This window comes from Neopsephotus bourkii, unplaced genomic scaffold (assembly GCF_033783945.1).
Source record: "Neopsephotus bourkii isolate Nb327-2 ecotype Australia unplaced genomic scaffold, CSIRO-AGI_Nbou_v1 NB_1642, whole genome shotgun sequence".
Classification (NCBI taxonomy): domain Eukaryota; kingdom Metazoa; phylum Chordata; class Aves; order Psittaciformes; family Psittacidae; genus Neopsephotus; species Neopsephotus bourkii.
The window spans coordinates 80,803-104,342 of record NW_026902117.1 but is presented as its reverse complement, the minus strand read 5'-3'; the positions used below and the strand labels follow the sequence as shown (position 1 = coordinate 104,342).

General features: G+C 42.9%; 1 protein-coding gene across 1 annotated transcript; it reads left to right on the top strand.

The window, feature by feature from the left end:
- Nucleotides 1-20,546, top strand: SNAPC3 (small nuclear RNA activating complex polypeptide 3). The gene is made up of 9 exons (XM_061374671.1): nt 1-234; nt 4,012-4,089; nt 5,318-5,402; nt 7,271-7,375; nt 7,952-8,101; nt 15,364-15,446; nt 16,749-16,913; nt 17,890-17,997; nt 19,699-20,546. The coding sequence occupies exons 1-9, from the start codon at nt 2-4 to the stop codon at nt 19,844-19,846; spliced, it is 1,155 nt and encodes a 384-aa protein (XP_061230655.1). The 5' UTR covers nt 1; the 3' UTR covers nt 19,847-20,546.
- Nucleotides 20,547-23,540: the final 2,994 nt, after the last annotated feature.

The following is a 23,540-nucleotide window of genomic DNA, read 5'->3' as shown; positions in this document are numbered from 1 at the left end:
CATGGCGGCGGCAGCGGCAGAAGCAGAAGCGGCCGGGGCTGCGCCCGACTACGAGGCAGCGGAGTTGTACACCCGTGCGTTCCGCGTGGGCGCGCTCAGCCGTTGCTGGATGCAGCACTTGGGGCCGCCAGACCTGTCTCTGGCGGCAGAGGCGGCAGCCGATGAGGACGCGGCCGTAGTGGCGGAGCTGGGCTGCGAGGTGGAGATGGTGCCCGAGCTGCAGGAAGTGTGCAGGTGGTGGCCACGCGGCATGTGGCGGGTGGGGGAGACGGGGCTCCTCCTGCCGGGAGTCCCGAGGAAGGGCTGAAACTTCTGCCTTTCCTCAGGCCGGGACTTGTCCCATCCCGAGCGGGAAGCTTGAGGCCTCGCTGCGTGTGATGCAGCAGAGGCCGCACCGGGGCGTGGTTGTGGGTGCTGTGGCTCGGGCTCTGCGCCGGTGCTTCAAAGAGAGGCGAGAGGTGCTCGGGCAAATCTGCCCAGAACGATTGTTTCCGGATCTTAGCCACGTGGGGGCTTTATCACCCGGGTATATGCGCTGTGGAAAAGGGGACCATCGTGTTCCTGGGGTGTAATGCTCCGCTAGCGGAAACTTTGTGTTATGGCATGAACAGTTAAGCACTTAAGTTACTTAAGTAAATATTTATCAACGTGTTACTTGTTCGGTTAGAACTTGAAGTTACAGGAATACGTGCATGGATTTAAGAAGCCCCAGTTGCAAAATGAAAGGCGTAACTTCTATGAAGAAAAAGAGCTAGGCATCTCTTTTTATTAACATCATTTAGATAAGCCCTGGTAATGGCAACATACGTTAACATTCGAGCTTACCTCGGCCCTTGGCCTCTATTGACTGTTTTCAGTCAGGGCTGGAGGTGAAGTCAAAGCTATGGAAGTGCTTTTTTGTGCTGGTTGTGCTGTTGCCCTAACAGCCCAGGTGGCACTAGGGCTGGGAAAGATAAGGCACTCTCTTGTTTTGCAGTTGTAACTTACTCATATTTGTGGACCAGTGAATTGCAGACTAGTGTCGAAAAAAAAGAACCATCTAGATACCAAATATACTAGAGCTGGAAGGCTTTTAGGTCGTGAATAGTGAGAATCGTCTCTCACCTGTAGGAAAGCCTGTTTTCAGGCAGTAACTCCTACAGAAAGTAAAGATTAATAATTTGTCTGTATCTTATCACTAAGGAAGACATGTCAGAGTTCTGTTGCTATCTGTATAGCGTTGTGAAAGTTCTGGCCTTCACTTACTGTTTCCTGGAAGGTGTAGAAGTATTTACAAGCTATTGTGAATGCAAGATAGAGGTTTTCACTTTCAGGCACAGAAGCAGTGCAGAAGGCATAATTTGGTAAATACAGCTAGGATTTTCCTTCAGTGCTCTGCATTGAAGGGTGCATATAAAAAAATGTGTCATGAGCATGTCCATCTAATGTTTTCAGAGTTATTCCCCAAATTATGGGAAATGTGAAAATGGAATTCCAAGCAGATTTTCTATGCTTTGTTTTTTCCTTCATTCATTCTGCTTTACATTCTGCTTTCTTCAGTCTACGACTACGATATTTCATCCGCTGTCTGTGTTTGCTGGTGTTAAGATCTGTGCTGTTTGCTGCTGAGTGTACTGTGGAAAGGTTTGGGAGAGAAAAAAAAGAATGGGGAGTCTATGACGGGAGAGAACAAATCACCTGGCAGCTGCCTGTTGGCTTTGCAGGAGAATGAAGATAAACATGCACATCCTCATGTGACCTGTCCCCTGTGCAGGCTGGAAATCCCAATCCCTAATCTTCATGTGGTTTTGCTTTTAAATTAAATAGACCTGACCTTCTGAGTCTCTCCTTAACATTGGCTAACCTCAAATCACTACCTCTGATAACTTTCACTTGCCTGCTCCGGGTTTGTATTCCTGCCTTGAGAAGAGATGAACACTGGGCTCCACTAAGTTCTATTCTGTGGTGTCTTGGGGACACATATATTATCAGCATAAATATCGTTTTCTAGGCACTGAAATGAGCACATCCTGGATACAAACACAGATTCTTCTGACTGAACTACTTGTAAGGGAATTTAGGGCAAGTTAAGGAGGTTTTCTTTGGGTGGAAGAGAGATGGGAAGATGTGGATACTCCTCCTATATCTACTTTAAAAATAGTAATAGATAATCTTTAATGGACTTATAATGAAGTTAATTTTTCTTTTTTATTTTTTAATATAGTGACATAGTGCATTTAAGTATTGCTGACAATTTAGAGTCTTCTGGTAAGGAAAACTGGCATAATGGTTAAATGTTATTTAACTCTGTGCATCTCAGTATGTTGTGGTGGATTTTTGTTTTCCTTATGTTTTATTCCTGTAATATGTTACTGCAGACAGAATGCAGGAAAAAAGATAATCCATTGTCACTCAAATTTGACTCAGAAAAACGCTTTTCATGCTGCTTATATTGCATGTAGACAATTGCTAAGAGATTGCTTGGGTTTTCATCAGATTTTAAACAGGTGCAGAAGTGGTGTCCTTAACTAGGAAATAACATCAGTAGTTCTCTTAAATAACCAAGGTGTTGGTAGGGTAAGGGTTTAAGTTTTGTTCAAATGCTGTTGCGGTCTGCAAGCAGAGGTTTACCTTGGAATTCATTATTGGTGTTTGAGCAGCTGAAGGGCTTGAATGTTGGAGATGCTAAGTCATATTATTCTGGTTTGCCTTTTGAGTGATTTGTTGTGTGTATGTAGGACAGGCTAAGGCTCAAATCAGTGTGGATCTTAGGTAGGTTAACATAGGTGAGGCTTACATGTACCTTATTCCACTTCAGTGCTAATTCACCTTCTTGTTTTATTAGAAGGGGTAGTTGTAAATATCTGTAGGAACGTGTTATAAAGCTGCATTAAGCTAGCCTTAGCATCTTAGCGTATTAGTATTTAGTGTCTTGTAGTATTAGTGTCTCAAAGATGATGAAAGTACTGTGTTTAAAACATACACAATATGAAGAGTAATACAAACATTGTATCTGCTCACTATGAAAATATCAGACAAAATACTAAAGCATCTTTGAATTTCTAAAACTGAGAAGGTTCTTTGGGCTGCTAGGATATTCTGAGAAAAGTCATGGTGATTGAAGGCTTCACTGATATCCTGTTTCCATATCCAAATTTCCACAGACTTTCCTTTGGCCTTTTTATTTCTGGCTGCCTTAAAATACTTTTCTAGGGGACATAAATTTCGTAGAACACTTTGCATATTTTTTTTCAAGTGGGACCTGCAACTACTCTTCCTTGGTACTGTCCTACAGTTCACGTCAGTGTCCATTAAACAGTATGGGCAGTGTTATCCCCTCTGCTATGACTGACTGCACTGAGTGCATCTGTCTTGTGTGCAGGAAAGGGGGCATGGTGGAATCCCATGGTTATGGCTGAAGTGGGGTGTGCCCGGTGCATGCTTCATATTGCCTGCACTTTCATCTGTTAGGTGTACAGCACTGACTACTTAGCCTTAATTTCTGGAGGGATTAGCACGTATTTTCCGTTTGTAAAGTCTGTTTTCCTCAGGAACGTGGACTAAATGTTAGTGGTGTGGTTCCACTTGCTGTAGTGGAGTTACCTGGGAGGAGCTCCACGATGGCCTGTGTAAAAGGCCGTACAGCAACACCTTCCAAGACTTCAATGCATGTGATTATAAAAATGTAATGTTTGTATGATCGCTTTTAAGTCATTGCTGCAGCCAAAGCAGTTCCACTTTGCCTTCCCACAAGCTGCAGGGATTTGCACTACAGCAAAAAAACTGTGGTTACCTCTACTCTGGATTCTGTGCAAACACAGGAAGAGTGACGGTGGAAAAGATCTGAGGATGGAAAGCAGGATACAAGGAAAAGTGGACCTGCCACTTCTGACAGAAATGTCTTCTTCCCACTGGAAGAAATGTGGCATAAATTAATGCCTTAATACAGCAGTGACAGCTTGTGTAAATGTGATGTCTTGACCATGTTTGTACCTGTATAATAGTGGTCTTATGTTTTTTTTATTGCCCAAGCATTGATATGTTAATGTCTTCTGATAAAGAAGAGGACCCAGATGTTATTCCTGAAGATAACAGGCTGCTAACTCTACGGTATGTTGTTACAGTACACTCACAATACCCTGATATGAGGTGGGGTAGGAAACACACAAAAGCATGGCTGGCTGCTTGTTCCTTTTCCAAGCAATGGTCTGCTTTCTGAAGCAGTGTCCAGAAATACTCTAAGGTCAGAAACACCAGCTTATGACAGGATAATTGGTATGAGCCTTCTGCTTAATGTTACTTACGAATTTTTTATTAAGATAGACAGAATATGCCATCTTTCCCATTGGAAGAACTTAGGATTTCTGGACCTATGTCCTTCTGAACTAGTGCCTAAATTTAGAGTGTGCGGGTGACGTCTCACAATTGTTGGTGAGAGATTTCTCCAAAGCCTTGTGAAGTAAATCTGTAGCCCTTATAAGCTAGTAACCTGTAGTCACATTTTAACATCCAAACTGTTAAGTACTGAAGTCATAGCCAGATAACATCTTTATCTAAACCTATTCTGCATTTCAGGTGTTGAACAATATATGTTAAGATTCTGTCAGTTAGTGAACTTTGAATTCATGCTCAGCCAGGCCAGGCCTTTGCTATACTTGAATTTCAGTTTGCACAGGATGTAAAAAAGGTGTTAGGATTGTCATCAGTGTTAAGCCTGATTGTTACTGAAAACCTTTGGGGAGGCCTAGAGAGTAGGTGGCCTTGTGCCAGAAGTACAGAAGGATTTGCTGTTCATGCGGGGGTTAAATGTGTTTATTTTAGTAGATATTCTGTGTATAATACTCTTTCTTCTACAAATGGTACTGATTTTTTTTTTTTTTTAATAAAAGTATCTATGTCATGGGATTGAGAATATTTGTGTTTTTTTCCTGGTTTTTGTTTGAGCATGAATTGAATTCCTTTGAAGTGTGAGGCATAGTTGAAACAGGTTCCTTGAAGGTAGCAAATCATACTTTCTGTAAAAGCTTCCTCACACAAAATTTTGCAGGTTTTCTTTCTTTTTTTTAATTCTCATAAGTGTAAAATTGCCCACAACCAACCTGTGGTCTGCACTTAGAGCAAAACAAAAACAAATCTGAAATCTACATGCCAGTGTGCATGACCAGGTTTTGTGGGAATTGGGAGACAAGAGTATTTTAAGTTAGTCTGTCATACTAAAACAGCCAGAAGTCGTGCTTTTTGAAGCTGCACTGTAGTGGCTTGTGTTATTTAAAAGTATACTTACACATCCTGTATGGAAGTTGTTGAATGGAATTTTGTCCTGTGTTCCTGCCCTCAGAATTAGAAAAGAGGCATTAGAGAGGAGAGAAGAAACAATTATTGTGGATCGGGCTTGCAGACAAGAAACTCTTGCCTATGAGATGGTAAGTTCCCTGTCATCCTAGGATCTCAAGGTAGTTCAGTACAGCAGAAGTCCAACTTCTGGTTGCTTTGTTTTTTCATCACTGTGAGTCTCTATTCAATGTAAGTGTTTGCAGGTAGGGGTTTGCAGGTAATGATTAAGATTAAAGACATGTTATAGAAAGATAGGGCAGGAACACTGCTCCTATGGTCTGTAAGTACCAGAAGTACTAAAGAGGAGCTCTGTCTCATTACTGCTATATGTCTGTTTTTATTTGGTTGTTAATAAAGCGGTGTGTAGTTGATCAGGTGTACCGAGGATTACGTGAACTTATCATAGAGCTAGACAAAACATGTAAAGGTTTTGCTCCTGGAGTCCTCTGTCGGAAATGTGTAAATAACTGTGAGCTAGTTTCTGTAGGACTGAAGGAGGGAGGCAGTAGGACTGCCACATGGTGGCAGTAAGATTCTAACTCTGAGCTTTGTAACCCAAGTTTGCCATTCTGAGCTGACAGGAACCAGGAGTTTAGCGATCAGCCCCTCAAAAGCATCTTGGAATTCCTTTAACTATGCTTAGTAACTCTTTTTTTAAGATTTCTTCACAATGAAAGTCTGAAACAAGAAAACTGACATTCGTAAATTTTACAGTGGTGCAGTCCAAGGCTTGAGAAAGCAAGCCATGAATTTTGTAAAAATTAGGGATGGAGGAGTAGTGGGGAAGGAGCCTCACTTGTGACTGTGAAAACATTTTTTTTATCCTTGAGGTTTCCTGGTCTGTCATGAGTGGTTTTGTTTCAACTGTCCAGAGACCCAGGCACATGATCTAAGCATTGTGTGCAAACTGAGATGCAACAGCTATGTTGAGCTCTTAGCCTGACACGTCTCAGCAAATACTTGCAGTAAAAATCTTCATAGAGGGCTTCAATAAGTGGTGTCTTCTGTTTCTGAAGAATGAGTATGTGATCAGTTACTGCATCCTTTAAGCTGTGGTAAGGGGGTTTCTGTGTCACAGCTGGTTAGGACCATGGTGTACTAGAACAGGAAGAGAGCAAAAATAAAAATGAGTTTGGAATGTGTCACATGAAAAAGGGAGATGCAAGGATCTCAGAACTGAAGTCTCATATCAGTACACTCTCATGTTATTGAATCTGAAGAACACTTGAAGCTGGTGGGAAGTGTTCATGCAGTCAGTATTCTCTCATGATTTCTTGAAAAAGGGGTAAACAGGACTACTGAAAAGTGCCCTCCCTTATTCTCACAGCTGGGCTCTGTCTTAAACATAAAGTAGGGTGGAAACGTGGAAATGCTTTCACTTCTTCTGTAAAACAGTAGTGTGGCAAGGGTAGTGCTGGATTTTGGAGAAATTGAGAGCTCCAGCAGTGTCAAGTTTCCCTAATAAGAGCAAGTGTTGCACTGATTTTTATTTTCATATACTTCATCCTGTGGCTGTTTTCTAGGCCAGTCTTTCTGAAGTTGAGGGTTGTAATCTTCCTTTACATGTGAATGCATTAAAAAAAAAAATTAAAAACATTAAATGGTGGAAGTTGGTAGCAGCTGTATTCCGTAAGGTCAGAGTGGCAGCTTTAATTCCTTTATGCAGGGCCTCTCAATGTGCAAGGAGTAGCCAGCTATCTCATAATTGCTGAAAGCACCTTAGCTTCCACAGAGCTGAGGAATGATGGGAGATACTTGAAATCCATAATTACAGCAGCTTCTCACATTTCCATCTTCGAGGAAGTAGGCTGTTACCAATTCAGAAGGCTATACAGTCAAAAGTGAGTTGCAGTTAGAACAGTGTTTCTCAGACTTTTATCCAGGGGCTATGTTATATAAGTGGTTGCCAATATTATATAAATATATATATATATGCATACCTATCTTTATTTTCCAGGAATCACATGCAAGTGGAAAAAGGCCAGACAGTCCTACAGATCTAGTTGAGGAGGGAGAGCTACTTTTAACTCTAAACATATTCTACCCTGTCATATTTCAGAAGGTTGGTACTAAATTCTCTAGGTTGTATTCTGATGTTTCTTCCCTACTCAGGTAATATTGTGCTTTCCTAAGCTGTTAAAATCAGTGCATCCACTGAGGGAGTGTGGTAAATCCTTCAGCGTGTAACTTCTTCAAGCTTTTTCCAGAATCTGGCTTTCATTGTTACTGGTTTACCAAAGGCAATTATTGCAGTAATTACTTAGCAGTTAATTGATTTCACAGAAAGCTCAAAATCTGAAACTAAATACTCAAATCCTTTCTGGATCTGGGATAAGTACACTCAAACTCCTATTTTTCCTGCACTTTCTGGTGAGGAATGTGACAAAATACAACTAATAAATGGCAGCCTTAGGAGACGCTGAGGCAAAGTGCTGTTTAAAATCTTGTACACATAGGTGATATGCCATACGCTGACATGGTTTAGTGGTGGATGTGGTAGTGCTAGGTTAATGGTTGGACTTGATGATCTTGAAGTTCTTTTCCAGTCTAAATGATTCTCAAGCTGACAGCTGAAGAGCAGTACTAATGCTGACAAGTAGTTTTTATTTGACGCTTTTATGCTTTTTTTTCTTCATAGCATAAAGATTACAAACCTTATCAGACAGTCCTTGTACTGGGCAGCCAGAAGCTCACCGAGCTGAGAGACTCAATTTCCTGCGTCAGCGACTTCCAGATAGGTGGTGAGTTCAGCAGTCAGCCAGATCAAGCACCAGAACACGTAAGCAAGGTAAAATCTTCTGTGTGGAACCTTCTGCATGTGTAGGAGCTTTGAAAATGTACAGGAGAGAGGGAAGCAGAATTTTTTTTTCTTCAGCACTAGATAAACTGCGTTGTTTCTGCCAGAGGGTTGCACTGTGAGTAAATAACTTCCTGGTGGCATTACCAAGCTGACCTGTTTTGTGCAATGTCAAGAAAAACATCATTAATGCTACCAATGGGAAGCAGTAATGCTGGTAATGAGTTCTCACACAGATGTATCCCTGGGGACTGACTTTGTGCTATATTGGAAAACACCAGAATAGAAATACAGGTAGAAAACTAAATGTAGGCCATGCCCCTCTGAACTTGCATGCTGTGGTGTTTGCAGCTACGTGCTGATCAAAAGTAGGGGTCAAGGCTGTTCCCCTGTCCCACAGTTGTAAGGTGTTCTCTGGGAATGTGCGAAAGGAGTCAAAGAAGAAAAAGTACTCTTAATTGAAAATACTGAAACTGCATAATTTTGATAATACATCACATGTAATATACATCCTATCACAGAACAATTGAGGGTGGAAAGGACCTCTGTAGGTCATCTGGACCAACTGCCCTGCTCAAGCAAGGCCACATACAGCCAGTTGTCCAGGACCATGTCCAGATGGCTTTTGGATATCTCCGAAGGTAGAGGTTCTGCAAACTTCTTGAGCAGCCTGTGCCAGTGTTAGGTTGCACTCACAATAAAAAGCATTTCCTGATGGTCAGAGAGAACCTTCTGTGTTTCAGTCTGTGCTCATTGTACCTCATCCTGTGTATTAAAATCCCCTTGAACCTTCTTTTTTCCCAGCTGAACTGGCCAGCTCTCTCAGCCTTTCCTCATGAGAGAGATGCTTCACTCCCTTCATTTTCGTGGCACTTGTGGAACTCTCCAGTATGTCCATGTTTCTCTTGTACTGAGGAACTCAGAACTGGACACAGGACTCCAGGTGTGGCCTCACCACTGCTGAGGTGAGGGAAAGGATCACCTCCTTCGACCTGCTGGCAATACTTTGTCTGATGCAGCACAGGATCCCATTTGCCTCCTTTGCTGCAAGGGCACACTGCTGGCTCCTGGTCAACTTGGTGTCCACCAGAACGCCAAGGTCCTTTTCTGTCAAGCTGCTTTCCAGGTGAGAGACCCCAGCATAGAGTAGTGCATTGGCTTGTTCCTCCCCAGGTGCGCAGTGTTGAAGTTCCTGTTGGCCCATTTCTTCAGGCTGTTGTGGCTCCTTTGAGTGGCAAGCATGATTGGTGTATCAGCCACTCCCAGTTTTGTGTCAACAGCAAACTTTGCCTCAACATCTAGACCATTAAGACAGATGGAGTATTGGTGCATGACAAGCTGACTATGAGCCGGCAGTGCACCCTTGTGTCCAGGAAAGCGAATAGTATCTTGGGGAGGAGTGTGGCCTGCAGGTCAAGGGAGGTGATCCTCCCATTTGCCTGATGAAGTTGCATCTGCAGCAGTGTGTACAGTTCAGGGCTTAGTACAGGAAAGACAAGGAGCTACTGAAGAAGGTCCATGGAGGGCCACAAGGAGGATCAGGAGTCTGGAGCATCTTTCATGAGGAGAGGTTGCGGGAGCTGGGCCTTTTTAGTCTAGGGAAGAGAAGACTGAGAGGGGATCTCATTCATAGAACCATAGAATCAACTAGCTTGATGATCCTTAAAGTCATCAAGGGCATCTCATTAATGCATATTAAATATCTCAAAGGTGGGTGCCAGGATGATGGTGCCACACTCTTTCCAGTGATGCCCAGCATCAGGACATGGAACAATGGCCAAAAACTAAAACAAACAAGAAGTTTCATGTCAACATGAGGAAGAACTTGTACATTGAGGGTGGCAGAGCACTGGAACAGGCTGCCCAGGGGGATCATAGAGTCTCCCTCTCTGGAAACATTCAGAACCCACCTGGATGAATTCCTGTGTAACCTGCTGTAGGTGGCCCTTAAAACCCTAATGATTCTGTGATGGTAAACAGAACTGGACCTTGTATTGACCCCTGGAGTACTCTGCTAGTTACTGGCCTCCAACTAGATTTTGTTTCACTGATTATCACCCTTGGGGCCCAGCTGTTTTGCCAAGATTACATATTAATAATATAGTATGTTATCAATATGATAGACATAAAATAACATCTACAATCTGAGAGAAACCAGAGAAATATACATCCTTGTATACGTAATAGTGGAAAGATAATAGTCTTTTCATTTATATAAAGTAAATGGAAGAGTCTGTCTACCATGATTTAGTAAAGTGTTAGCTGGTTATTTCTGAGACCAGAGAGTTCTGAAACTCTCTTCCTGGGCATGCATGAACGTCGTGTGTGCTGTCAGCCTCAGCAAGGCTGAGGTTAAGCTTCCTCACATCCACAGTTTCCCCAAAGTGCGTGTATGCCACCATGCCTAGCCTCCTACCAGGAACTGTTAATGAGTGGTGTGCATTCATTCCATTTGTTTGTTTTCCTCAAGCATGACTGTGAATTTGGAATTTGCATTGAAGTATAGGTTCAGTATGTAGTCTTAATGATAAAGTGTGCTTCAGCAGGCAGGAGATTAGCCGTCAGTGGGGTGGGATTTTCTTCCTTCCAGCCTAGGAAGGGACTGACATCATGACCTACCAAAAGTATGTTAACTTTTCCAAATGGAGAAACTAAGTTCTCACTGATTTAAGGACCTTAGAGACTTATTGAAATCATGGTGCTCTGAGAGTCTGCAGGACAAAGGCTGTGTAAGGAAGTTACATGTTGCTTCTCTTGAAGTGCAGTTTGAGAACGTAGGCATAATGGAAGGATCAAGTTACTGCTCTCATTGTTTAAGTAAACAAACATTGCTTGTCACCCTATACATGGAGTAAGAGACTTCTGGATTTTATTGGCATAAATGGCCTAACTTCTCTCTCACTCTTGCTGCTTCAGGGTTTTGTGATTTTTCTTTGCTTTTTCTTCATTGGGCAATAATAAATGGGATGAAACGTAACAAGTTCAAATGCTGGATTCTGCACCTAGGATGAAACAGCATAGGACACAAGTATAGAATGGGAAAGGAGTGGCTGGAGGGCAGCCATGCAGAAAGTGATCTGGGGGTGCTAGCCAAAACAAGCTCAGTGGTGTGCCCTGGCAGCCAAGAGGGCAAACTGCACCCTGGGGTGCATCAAACACAGCAGAACGAGCCTGTCAGAGGAGATGATTATCCTGCAATATTCAGCATTGCACAGCCTCACCTTGAGCCCCATGTGCAGCTCTGGGCCCACAGTTCAAGAAGGATGTGAAAGTTCTTGAATGCACTATAGAATTGCAACAAAGCTGGTGGAAGGGCTGGAAGGCATGTCCTGTGAGGAGCAGTCAGTCACCAAATTAGGGACTGTAATGATAGGACAAGGGGTAATGGGTTAAAACTTAAACAGGGGAAGTTTAGGTTGGATATAAGGAGGAAATTCTTTCCTGTTAGGGTGGTGAGGCACTGGAATAGGTTGTCCAGGGAGGTTGTGAATGCTCCATCTCTGGCAGTGTTCAAGGCCAGGTTGGACGAGGCCTTGGGTGATATGGTTTAGAGCGAGGTGTCCCTGCCCATGGCAGGGGGGTTGGAACTTGATGATCTTAAGGTCCTTTCCAACCCTAACTATTCTATGAAATTAATCATGGAAGGGAACCAAGCTTGAAGGTATCTTCCCCAGTCATTATCTGCATGAGCTGCCTGCACATGCATCTGTTGATGAATAAATACAACCTTCACTTACCTGAGAGCTGGGATGCTGTGTAATGTGTCCTGTACACAGTGGTGTAGAGGTGGGGACCAGTTCACTGTGATAAAGCTGTATGTTGACATACATTGGAGAAATACTTTATCAAAAGGCTCTTGAGACCCATGAATGAAGGATTCTGAGGGAACTGGGGTTGTTTAGTCTGGAGAAGAGGATGCTCAGGGGCAGCCTTATCGCAGAGATGGTGGTCAGTCTCTTTTCCCAAGTAACAGGTGATAGGACAAGAGCTAAAGGCCTCAGGCAGTGTCAGGGGAGGTTTAGAGTGGATATTAGGAAAAGTTTCTCCACTGCAAGGATAGTCAGGCATTGGAACAGGCTTCCCCGGGGAAGTGGTGAATCGCTGTCCCTGGAGGTGTTCAAAAACATGTAGATAAGGCCCCTAGTGATGTGGTTTAGTAATAGCCTTGGCAGTGCTGGGGTAATGGTTGGAATTGATTATCTTAAAGGTCTTTTCCTACCTAGTTGATTCTGTGATTCCTTGCAGTTTTCTGTATGTTGAAGCAAACAGAGGATTTAAATAGGCTTTGTATCTGAATGCAGTGTATAATTGCAAACGGGTTTTTTTTCTTAACACTGCTTTTTGTCAAAGTGCAATTGAAAATATGAAAAAAGTATGCTGTAACTTACAGATCAGCTGTGTGTGTATAGAGTGTTTTGCAGCATCACTCGTGCGTGTTGTAGGTGTGTGTAGCTGCTTATACAGCATGGAGTGCATCCCTGAGTATCAGTCAGTAGTGTTCTGCTCTGAAGTGGATTGAGAAGGTTTAGGTTTGTGTCCTTCAACATTGCCTAGCTTCCAGTAGTGAATGCTGTGCAAGGTAGCTAACCTGTTTTCTCCAGCCCAGGATAGACTTGCAGGTTAGCTCTTGCAACAAAGGTGATTTTCCACCCCTCACTCCTCTATTATTGTTCTTCAGCAAAGTATAACAAAGTACCTGAACAGTATTTTTCCCTGCTTGCTGTGGATTTGTGGTCTGAGGCATATTCCTACTTCAGGGTCCACTGCGGAGGCTGTCTCCTTCTTCTTGTAACTGTTTCTTAAGCCCTGTACATGTGTTGTGATCAGTTTGATAAAATACACTGCTGTCTGGCCTCAGTCTTTAAAGAGTTGTAGCATAAACCAAGAATAACACCTCTTACACACCAGAAAGAACTTGGAAGAACACAGTTTAAAGATAAAAGTTACGTAGACCAAAAAATACAACCTTTCCTGATTGTCTCCTGTTTGCTCAAGCTACTTGTCTATACAGAGGCTGTTCTGACAGCAACAGCAGAGGATGGAAATTATGGGAAGCAGATGTATGACCTTTAAACAATTACTTCTTTTTTAGATGTTAAATTATATTTATGTCTAAAGAAAAAGTTTGTATGTTTTTCACCCTCTCTCTGTATATAATGTAAATCTGTTAATTTCTTTCTCCTGTTGTATAGCTGGTATTGAGTTGCAAAACCCAACAGAATATTTTGTATAGAATCACAGAACATCGTGAATTGGAAGGGTCCCATAAGGATCATTGAGTCCAACTCCCTGCTTCTTGCATGACTGCCTAAAACTGAAGCATATGACAGAAAGTGTCATTCAGATGCTCCTTGAACTCTGGCAGGCTTGTTACTGTGTCCATTTCCTTGGGAAGCCTGTGCCAGTGACCAATCACACTCTCGGTGAAGAGCCTTTTCCTACTGTCCAATCTGAACACTGCTTCATTCCATTTCCTTGTGTCCTATCACTGGTCACCAGAGAGATCAGTGGCTCCCTCTCTGCTGCTCCCTGTGAAGCAGTTGTAGACTGCCATGAGGGCAGCCCTCAGCCTTCTCCAAGATGAACAAGCCAAGTGACTCAGCCACTCTTTGTAGGTCTTGCCCTTGAGGCCTTTCACCACCTTGGTCACCCTCCTCTGGACACAGTGAAGTGGTCCTCCAGACACACTTTAATGGTTTGTTGTCCTTATACTGAAGCACCCCCAGCTGCACCCAGCCCTCAAGGTGAGGCTGTACCAGTGGGAATGCAGAGTGGGACAGTCACCTCCCTCGACCAGGTAGCGATGCTGTGCTGGATGCACCCCAGGACACAGCTGACTTTCACCTACCAGGGCATGCTGTTGACTCGTATTCAACTTGCCATCAGCCTAAGCCCCTGGATCTCTTTCCAGGAGGCTGATCTCCAGCCTCTTGTTCTCCAGGCTGTAAAAGTACGATACTGGCTTTAAGACAGAACACCTCTGTAAATGTTGTGTGAGCAGACTGGATAAACAGAACAATACTTGATTGTGCTATTTCAACAAGATGTTTTTCTGTTCTTATTTTGTTCCTTTTCAAGGAGGTGCTTGCAGCTGGAGTCTGCTTTTTTTTAGTGAATGGATATGATTTTATGTCTGTAGCTCTGCTGCAGAATATATTGTGTGTAATGGGGATTCATGGGCTAGCTCAGTTTTGGGGGATAATTTGAAGTCCAGTGACTCTTGCACTCCTGGTATGGGTGCCATAGGTTATTAATTATTATGTGTCTTTGATAGACTGATACAAATGGCCTTTATGTATGTGACAAACTTTGTAATTAAGAGGGAATTTTGAAAGGATTTTTTTTTCCATCATTTTGCTGGATTTTCTTCTGAGTCATGCTTTGCATTTTTGCCTCGGCTGGCTTGATAACACATCAGTGTTTTGGCTATTGCTGAACAATATTGCTGACAGCCTCAAGGCTGTCTCTCTGCAGGTCCACCCAGGACCAGCAGGCTGGGAGTAAAAGTAGCTGGGACAGCTGGCCTCAGCTGGCCAGAGGGTTGCCCCATGCCACGTGATGTTTTGTGCAGCATTAAGAGCCGGAGGAAAGGTTAAAGAATTTGTCTTTCAAAGCAACCACTATGCAAGCTAAAGCCCTGTTTCCCAGGAAGTGGTGGGACATGGCCTGCTGGTGGGAAGCAGGGAATAGATCTCTTCTTTTTGCCTTACTTCTGTGTTAAACCTTTGCTTTTCTGGTTAAACTGCTTTTATTTCAGCCTGTGAGCTTGCCTGTCATGCTTGCTTTCCCCTGTCTGTTGATACAGGGGAGTGAGAGAGCAGCTGGGTAGAGGGGCAGCCCACTACATCTTACTCATTTTCAAAAATATTATTAGTTTTTTTTTCTTTTTATTTTTAAAGTCAGTGTTGTGCAGTTGCTCAGTTTGTGCAGTGATGCTTGAGTTCCTGTTCTGTGTTTTTGGAGAAATACGTAACTCCTATGCTGGGGATAGAAATAAGAGAAGAGCACTAAAATAACCTGTAATGGCTTGAGAATAGTATCAGCAGAACAACTGCACATCTAGCAGTCTTACAAGCCTTGTTGTCACATCAGCATCTAAAACCAGTGCAGAGCTTTTCTTAGAAACCTGTAGAATGAAGTCTCTTACCATAGTTTATATATATAAAGTGCTTTTTTTTTTTCCCCAGTCTGTTCTTGTTTAAGGTGTTTTAGTCTCCCATAACACTAATGCAGACCTTCTCTCTCTCTTTCAGGATCTCTACAAGTCTGCCTTCTTTTATTTTGAAGGTATCTTTTATAATGATAAAAGATACCCAGAATGCAGAGACCTGAGCAGGTACAGTATTTGTAGATTTTGACTAAGGAAAACCTTAAGTGACAGAAAATTTATTTCATTTTATTGATGAACTGTGGTGTTTTAAAGGCTGGATGTGTTGTCTATGAAGCTAGAATGGACTTTCTTGATACCTTTTCACTTTTAACTGATTTTTACATGAAAGTTTAACCTTACTTGTTCTGCTTATTCCTTCCACTCAGTTCCTCTCTGAAAAGGGGCTGACTGCATGTTTGTCCCCTAAAATCCTGTTTTGCTCTGTTGGGATGGGGTTGCTGTGACAGATGCCAGTCTGTACAGGTTTTTTAAGTTCCCTCCCTAGTTGTGATGACCACCAAAAGACTTGTCTGTGAGGTAGAAGGACAGCAGGCTCAGCTGTGTGAAAGTCAGCTTTCTGTGCGGTTTTGAAAATATGCTGAATATCGTCATGGTGAAGTCAACAAGGGGACTGAGCCACTGTCAGAAAAAGAAATCTGAGGTGGTATTGCGAAGAGACTCAGGTATCTCTTATTTGGAACTGCACCTCATGCTGGTTGAGCACGTCATAGCCATTTAAAATGTGCAAACTAGTTTGTTTTAAGAAAGTATGGGCTTGCTGATGCATTTTGTGAGATTTAGGAGATCAAGATGTTAAAATGGATGGTATGGATGAGCTGTGAGTTTGCACTCTGTTCTTGTTATGCCAGACTTGGTGTGTGACTTCAGAGAAGTTATTTTGCTCCTTTACTTTCTGTCCGTGAGCAACAATGATCTTTTTGGAAGGGCTTGTGGTAACATAATGCAGTTTGTAGAAATGAAATGCCTTGTATGCAGGAGTGTGCTGAAAGGCCCAGAAATAGTTGCATCAGTGTCTTTCCAGTGCTAAATTTTGGAAGTTTAAGTATTCAACTGTCAGCTTTGTTTCTCTTTGACAGAAACGAAAAAAGCTTTTTAATACATTGAAACAAAGGTATTGACCAAGGAACAGAAATTACCTGCTTGTAACTTGAGTTATTGGAATGGTTGAGAAGTGTTGTGTTCCAAACATCCTGACATGGATGGACGCTGTAAGGAGCTTACACTACATGGAACTCCTCAGGAAGTGACCTGGTGATTTAAGGGCAGGTGTTCCATGAGAACAGCGCACAGTTCCCTGGGGGTGTGGTATTGCTGTGAAATTACCTTAAATCATTACAAAATGTCATGAGCTGTTTTGATTTCCATCTTTTTAACTGTATCCCAGTGACAGGTTTTGCATGTCCCCCTTTTGTTTTCTGTCATTTGCAGTTTGTAGGTTTGCTATGCTGATGACCTTTCTGTTTTCAGAACTGTTATTGAGTGGTCAGAATCTCATGACAGAGGCTATGTAAATCTTCAGTCTGATGATATGGAGGACTACACATTCAATGATTTGTCCCTCAAAATTGGCTTCCCATACCTTTTCTGCCACCAAGGGGACTGTGAGCACATCATTATCATCACGGACATAAGGTAAGTTACTGCTCTTCGGGAGTCCATAGGCAGTTGAAAGCAACCCTTCTGTGGACAAACTTCAGATGTTAAAGGCTGAATATTTGTTAGGCTAAGATATTTCGCTGCCTTCTACAGGGCTAATTTAAGATTTTATTCCACATACATATGATTGACTCTGCAAGGAAGAAAGTAATCTCCCCTTTTTTGTCTGCATAAAAGGACTGCTTTCTAACTAGCACGGCATGACTGCGGTATGTGAGGAATGGTACCTACAGGGATAAGTTTTTTTCTGTGCAAGGTCAGTTTGTGTACTCCAGATCTGCATACCGATTCTGGAGTGGCTGGAGTCAATGGGCTTATTAGTTTAGACTCGGTAGAAAGGGGCAGGAGCTGAACACAGAGCAGAGGAGTGGAAGTAGTAGGCCAAGGTGGGTAGAAGGAGAGGAAGAGGAGGCAGTACTGGCTGTGAGGTGGCAACCACATCAACAGTAGAACTATTGTGTATACTCAGTGCATAAGGGATAGAGAGAGCACTTCTCTGATTGTAGCGAGTTGCAGATCGTTTTGAGTTCCCAGCCTGATGTACCTAAGCATTGTTAATAAATGGTGCCCCCAAAGAGAAATACAACTCAAGGGCATAGACATTGCAAGCAGGTGATCTCAGAATTATGAGCCTCTAAACATTCGTCTGTGATTTTTTTACCTGTTGGTCTGTAGGAGGTAAAATCTTTGAAAAGACCATCTAAAGTAAATGTTCTGAAGGTTTCTGAGTTACTGCACAAACTGAATTTACTCCTGACCATAAAATCCAGGGGTGGTGCAACTAGCAGGCTGTCTCCAGCTCTTCATCTCTGATAAGAAATGCTTAGCAGAAGTCTAGTCACAGTTTACACAGGAATTTAAATCATGCCTTGTTTTCAGTGTCCCTGCTCAGACAAATTCCAGTGTGGCCGAGTCTTTATTGTATTTTATGTATTTATTTATTTCCCTCAAGGCTCATTCATCATGATGACTGCCTGGACAGGAACCTCTATCCATTGCTAATCAAGAAACACTGGCTATGTACCAGAAAATGCTTTGTGTGCAAAATGTATACAGCCAGGTACGCTAATTTCTCGCTCTTTTTGTCTTATGTCTCTGTAGGTGATGCCAGTAACTTAGTAAAAACCATCAAAGCTCTGTACATATTTAATAAGGTGTGTGAAAAATATTCATGCAAATATTTAGGCAGTTGTCCTTTCTCTACACAGGAAAAGGTCTCCTGCAGGTAGCATTCAGGGAGATCAGAAGATCTGCAGTGATGAAGAGGTTAATTATTTGGCTCATGTTCTTTTGCATACATAGAACTTGGCTCTCAACAACTGCTTTTGAATATCTTACTTTTGAGGGGAAAATGCTGCATTTTTGCCCTGTGACAAGAGACGTGATTCAGATTCATTTGCCAGAAATTGTACTGAGCTTTCATTAAATCTAGTGTCTAAGTAGAGGGAAGAATGGATCTGTTCAAACGTAATGTAGTAAAATACAGAGATTTCTTAAGGGCTGTAGCTTTCCCCAGGGGTAGACCTCTACCTGAAAACTCTTGTGCTGTATTTGAAGGAACTATTTGTGAGGCATGGGTTTTCTGCAGTTAAGAGAGCAGAATGTGAATTTGGTGCTCTTTATTCATGTTAGTGCTGTTTACTTAGACGTGAGAAAGCCATTCAGTAGACACAGCAGAAGTGTTTCTAAAGGAGTTCTACAGACTAGGCTAGGCTCCCTGATTTTACAGGTCTGAATCAATTACTCACAAGAACACTCGCTGCTCTTCTTTTCCCCGATGGCAGCTTAAGCTTTCAGCCTCAGTTTAGCACGGCAGCTGTGTCCTTGTTATGTTGCTTATTTGGCCTTGAACTTCCCTGGAATCAGGCAAAGAGCCAATTCCCCTGGTGATGGAAGCCCATCCTGGTGCTCCTAGCAGAGCCCCCAGGATGCCTTCGCAAGTGGCTGTAATCTGCAGGGCATTTGACCATAAGGGGAGGTGGAGCCAAAGGGTCAGTATGGGGGAAAGATGGGATAGGAAGGGCTTTACCAGAGGTGATGTAAATGCATTAACTTAAAACCAGGATTAAGCACTAAGCTCAGGTGGGGAGGTACTAAACCATGGACAGCAGAGAAGCTTTGGCTGGCTGCTCTGCATGCTCTAATCTGTGCAGATACCATCCTTAATCACTGGAAGTCTTGAGCTGTCATGGCCCCTGAGTCCTACCATAAATTAATTGCTTGGTGACATGGTGAGCCCTCCCTGTACTGGCAGCTGTGTTCACGTTAACTTCAGTGTTTGCCAGAGCGTGTGGCAATCCTTTCCATGTCTGCATCATCCACGTCCGTCTTTTAGACTTGTAGTTTGGGTCAGTCATGTGTCTGCTCTGCATCACAGTTTCTTACTTTCTTACCTTATGGGCAAACAGATTTATGATTTAAATGGCCATGGGGTGGACAGAAGGTTCCTGTTAATATTTTGGGGCGCTCTGGGGGAGGGTTTTTTTGTTATGCTCCATACCAGCTACACAGGTGTGAGGAACTCCTCAGGAGATGCTGCTGTAGCAGTGTAAGATAGCAGCTGGGATTGGCACTGATGGGTGTGGAGTTCGGAAAAGAGCTGTGTTGGGGTGGAAGGTATGGAGTATAGAGAGTACCCAGTCAGTATAACATTATCACTGATGTTTGGTGCTGCCATCCCCAACTCTGAATAAAATACTGACTTGAGTGTCACAATTGTGTTGGACTCGCATGGAAAACATTTGTTTTTTGTAACCTGCAGGTGGGTAACCAACAACGACAGTCTGGCACCAGAGGATCCTTGTTTCTTCTGCGATGTTTGTTTTCAGATGCTCCATTACGATCTGGAAGGCAATAAACTGGGGGAATTTCTTGCATATCCTTATGTCGATCCTGGAATTTTCAACTGAAACTGATGTGAGACAGAATGGATTTGGTGAAGTGCATTGGTGAAACTGTTGCTCTGGTTGTTACAACCACCACACAGCTTGAGTTTTGAGCGTCCTGCTGGGGCTTAGGTTAGGCCTTAATCCTCTCCCCCAAGGTGGAAAGAGCCCTTTGCACATGAAGTCTTTCTGGTGTGCTTTTCTGAGTAAGCAAGTATGATTTTTAAAAATGAGTAATTATGGAAAAATATGCTCAAACGTGTTTTAATCAGCTACATTTTTCTAATACATTTGGGCAAGAAGATGGTAGTTTGGAGATTACGAACTTTACAAATATGGATGTTTCAAGAGAGAATACCTTGCCAAAGCAGCTGTGACTTTGAGAAGATTTGTGCATCCAAGGCCTTGTTGACGTCAGAGGATGAAAACACAGTCTTTGGGCATCTCACCTTGAAAACTCTGGCAGTTGTCATCTCTGAAGAAGGGTGGGTAGCACTGCATTTGTGGGGATACGTCCTGAGAGGGAAGCTCAAGGTGCTTGTTAACTTCTGAAGACTTTTCCTGCAAGCAGGGGGTGCTTGCGTCTGTGAACTGCTGCTGTCCTTGCATTCCAACTGAGGACTGATTCTGTGATGAATAAGCTCCGTTGCACTGATGACAGAATTGTGGCCTGTCTTCCAGATTACTTTGACTCTTTACTGTGTGTGAAGTTTTAACTGTTCATACTGCTTTTTTTAGTATCATCCTGTAATCGTAAGTGTTGTTGCTTTTTTAAATATGACCAATTTGTACTTGCTAGTCTGCTGTTAAGTTGAAACTCTGCTTGCCAAGACAGAATGTATCCAGTGCATTGCTTCTTAAAGTCTGGAATTCAGAGAATGCTATTAGAGATCTTTGTTGTTTAGGCAAGCTAGTAGTACTACTGCTTTTCTTTTGAAAGCTTCAGCTAGTTCTCAAAAAACCCCAGTTCTGGTTGGAGTAAAAGAAAAACGGCCAACTCTGATAACCTGCATACAGAAGTGTATTTGGCACATTGAATTCTATTGAGGTCCTGTGGCCGCAGATCCTGCAAGTGCTTACTGATTGATTACCTTAGATGTCTTGAAACAGAAGTGTCTTGTGAATATTAATCTGCGGGGTTTAAGACAAAAGGAAAGTGAGGTTTTTTGTCATCTAAGTCAGGCAGCTGTTGGCCTCTGTACCCTGAAGACAGGGCAGTGAACTGTTCAGCACCAGCACTTGTCACAGCAGGGGCTGAATGGGTCCTTACCCCTCAGGAACCTGCAGAACTGTGACCAGTCAGACTGCTGGGGCTGTGCTGCTTTATGGTGCTGTAGCAGCAGTTGCAGTACACTTCTGGTTGCAACTTCAGTGAGTTGCTACCTGTCATTCTGCCCTGACCTCCTTTTCCAGCTGTCTCCTGGTAACATGGGCGTCTGAATTCTCTTCAGTGTTGGAACCAAGATCATGTAGACAGCTCACATAATTTCTACAGGTACTGTTTGCTTGTTGGATGGCTTATGCTGAGTTCTGAGGCAGCAATCAGTAAGGATTTTTTGTGGATTGTTTTTCTTTAGCTGCAGGGAGAAGAGAGTGGTCAAAATGTGATTTTTTTATTCTTTCATTAAGCTAATTCTGCCTTGGTATGCTGTCCTTCACTCAAACCATTCACATTCTTTCCAGTAAAAACTTATGGTCAAATGTATTTCAAGATTCCTGTCCCTGCAGATGAAGAGATTCCACTAGGGTCAGCCCTGTACTTAGAGTAAGTCTTGGGTGCAGGAGTTGTGTGTTTATAGCGCTTAACTACAAACAAACTTGTACGAGAAGCTGCTGTTTGTGTGATTAGGTCGTATTTCATACCAAATGACTCAAATGGCAAGCAGAACAAAAAGGCTACACTAAATCATTTTTAAAGATGCTTCCCAGGAGCTATTGCAGGACAGCCAAACCTGGTATTGATTTAATGCGTCTTTCAAAATGAGTCCTGTGAGTGAAATCCAGCGTTGCACCCAGCTGCCCATTTGCAGTTCAATTTCTATGACAGCAGCTGGATATCTGTCTTCTGGCTGCTTGTTAAATGTGGTTAGTGGCTGATCAGAACTTACAAGCAGGCTTATTACTTCATGGTGAAAAATGAGAAAATTATTTTTTAATAATACCTTCTCCTGTGTTTGATAGTTACAGCTTTCTAAGCAAGACCATCAGCAATTATTATTTTCTTTCAATAAATCTCTTGTAATACATAATCCCATGTAATAACTTTATTATATTTATTTTTATATATTATATAAAAATAAATACAGTAAAATAATATAAATTATATATATAATGTATATTATATATATTATATTCATTATATTATTAAATAAATATTTATTTTTCAAATAAAAGACAGACTAGGGACAATGCAGGCCCTGTCCAGGAGCTATCAGGAGAACTGGGTACCCTGGATTTGGAAAAGGCTGAGGTTCTTAATGACGGTTTTGCCTCAGTCTTCACTGGGAAATGTTCTGACCACACCACTCAAGTCTCGGAAGGCAGACGCAGGGACTGTGAGAATGGAGACCTTGGGCCCACTGTAGGAGAGGATCTGGTTCAAAACCATCTTAAAAATCTGAACATGCACAAGTCCATGGGTCCTGATAAAATCCATCTGTGGTCCTGAAGGCGCTGGCTAATGAAGTTGCTAAGCCGCTGGCCATCATATTTGGAAAATCATGGCAGTCAGGTGAAGTTCCCAATGACTGGAAAAAGGGAAATATAACCCCCATTTTCAAGAAGGGGAAAATGGATGACCCGGGGAATTACAGACCAGTCAGTTTCACCTCTGTGCCTGGCAAAATCTTGGAGCAGATTCTCCTGGAAGGCATGCTAAGGCACGTGAAAATAAACAAGGTGCTTGGTGACAGCCAGCATGGCTTCACTAAGGGGAAATCCTGCCTGACCAATTTGGTGGCCTTTTATGATGGAGCTACAGAACTGATGGACAGGGGTAGAGCAGTTGCTGTCATCTACCTGGACTTGTGCAAAGCATTTGGCACTGTCCCACACAACATCCTTGTCTCTAAATTGGAGAGACATCAATTTGATGAATGGACCACTCAGTGGATAAAGAACTGGCTGGATGGCCGCACACAAAGAGTTGGGTTCAGTGGTTCAATGTCCAGGTGGAGACCAGTAACGAGTGGTGAACCTCGGGGATCGGTGTTGGGTGCGGTCTTGTTTAACATCTTCGTCACTGACATGGACAGTGGGATTGAGTGCGCCCTCAGTAAGTTTGCTGATGACACCAAGCTGTGTGGTTCGGTTCACACGCTGGAGGGAAGGAATGCCATCCAGAGGGACCTTGACACGCTTGTGAGGTGGGATGATGTCAACCTCATGAAGTTTAACCATGCCAAGTGCAAGGTCCTACACCTGGGTGGGAGTAATCCCAGGCACAACTACAGGTTGGGCAAAGAGATTCAGAGCAGCCCTGTGGAGAAGGACTTGGGGGTGCTGGTCGATGAGAAAATGAACATGAGCCGGCTTCAGTGTGCGCTTGCAGCCCAGAAAGCCAACTGTATCCTGGGCTGCATCAAAAGGAGCGTGACCAGCAGGTCCAAGGAGGTGATCCTGCCCCTCTACTCTGCTCTCATGAGACCTCACTTGGAGTATTGTGTGCAGTTCTGGTGTCCTCAACATAAAAAGGACATGGAACTGTTGGAACACGTCC

What these genes read in the sequence shown, in the direction of transcription:
- SNAPC3 (XM_061374671.1), top strand. Translation starts at nt 2, where the DNA reads ATGGCGGCGGCAGCGGCAGAAGCAGAAGCGGCCGGGGCTGCGCCCGAC. An exon ending in AAACTCTTGCCTATGAGATG is followed by an intron (nt 5,403 to 7,270) that starts GTAAGTTCCCTG and finishes TTTATTTTCCAG; the next exon opens with GAATCACATGCAAGTGGAAA. An exon ending in ACCCTGTCATATTTCAGAAG is followed by an intron (nt 7,376 to 7,951) that starts GTTGGTACTAAA and finishes TTTTCTTCATAG; the next exon opens with CATAAAGATTACAAACCTTA.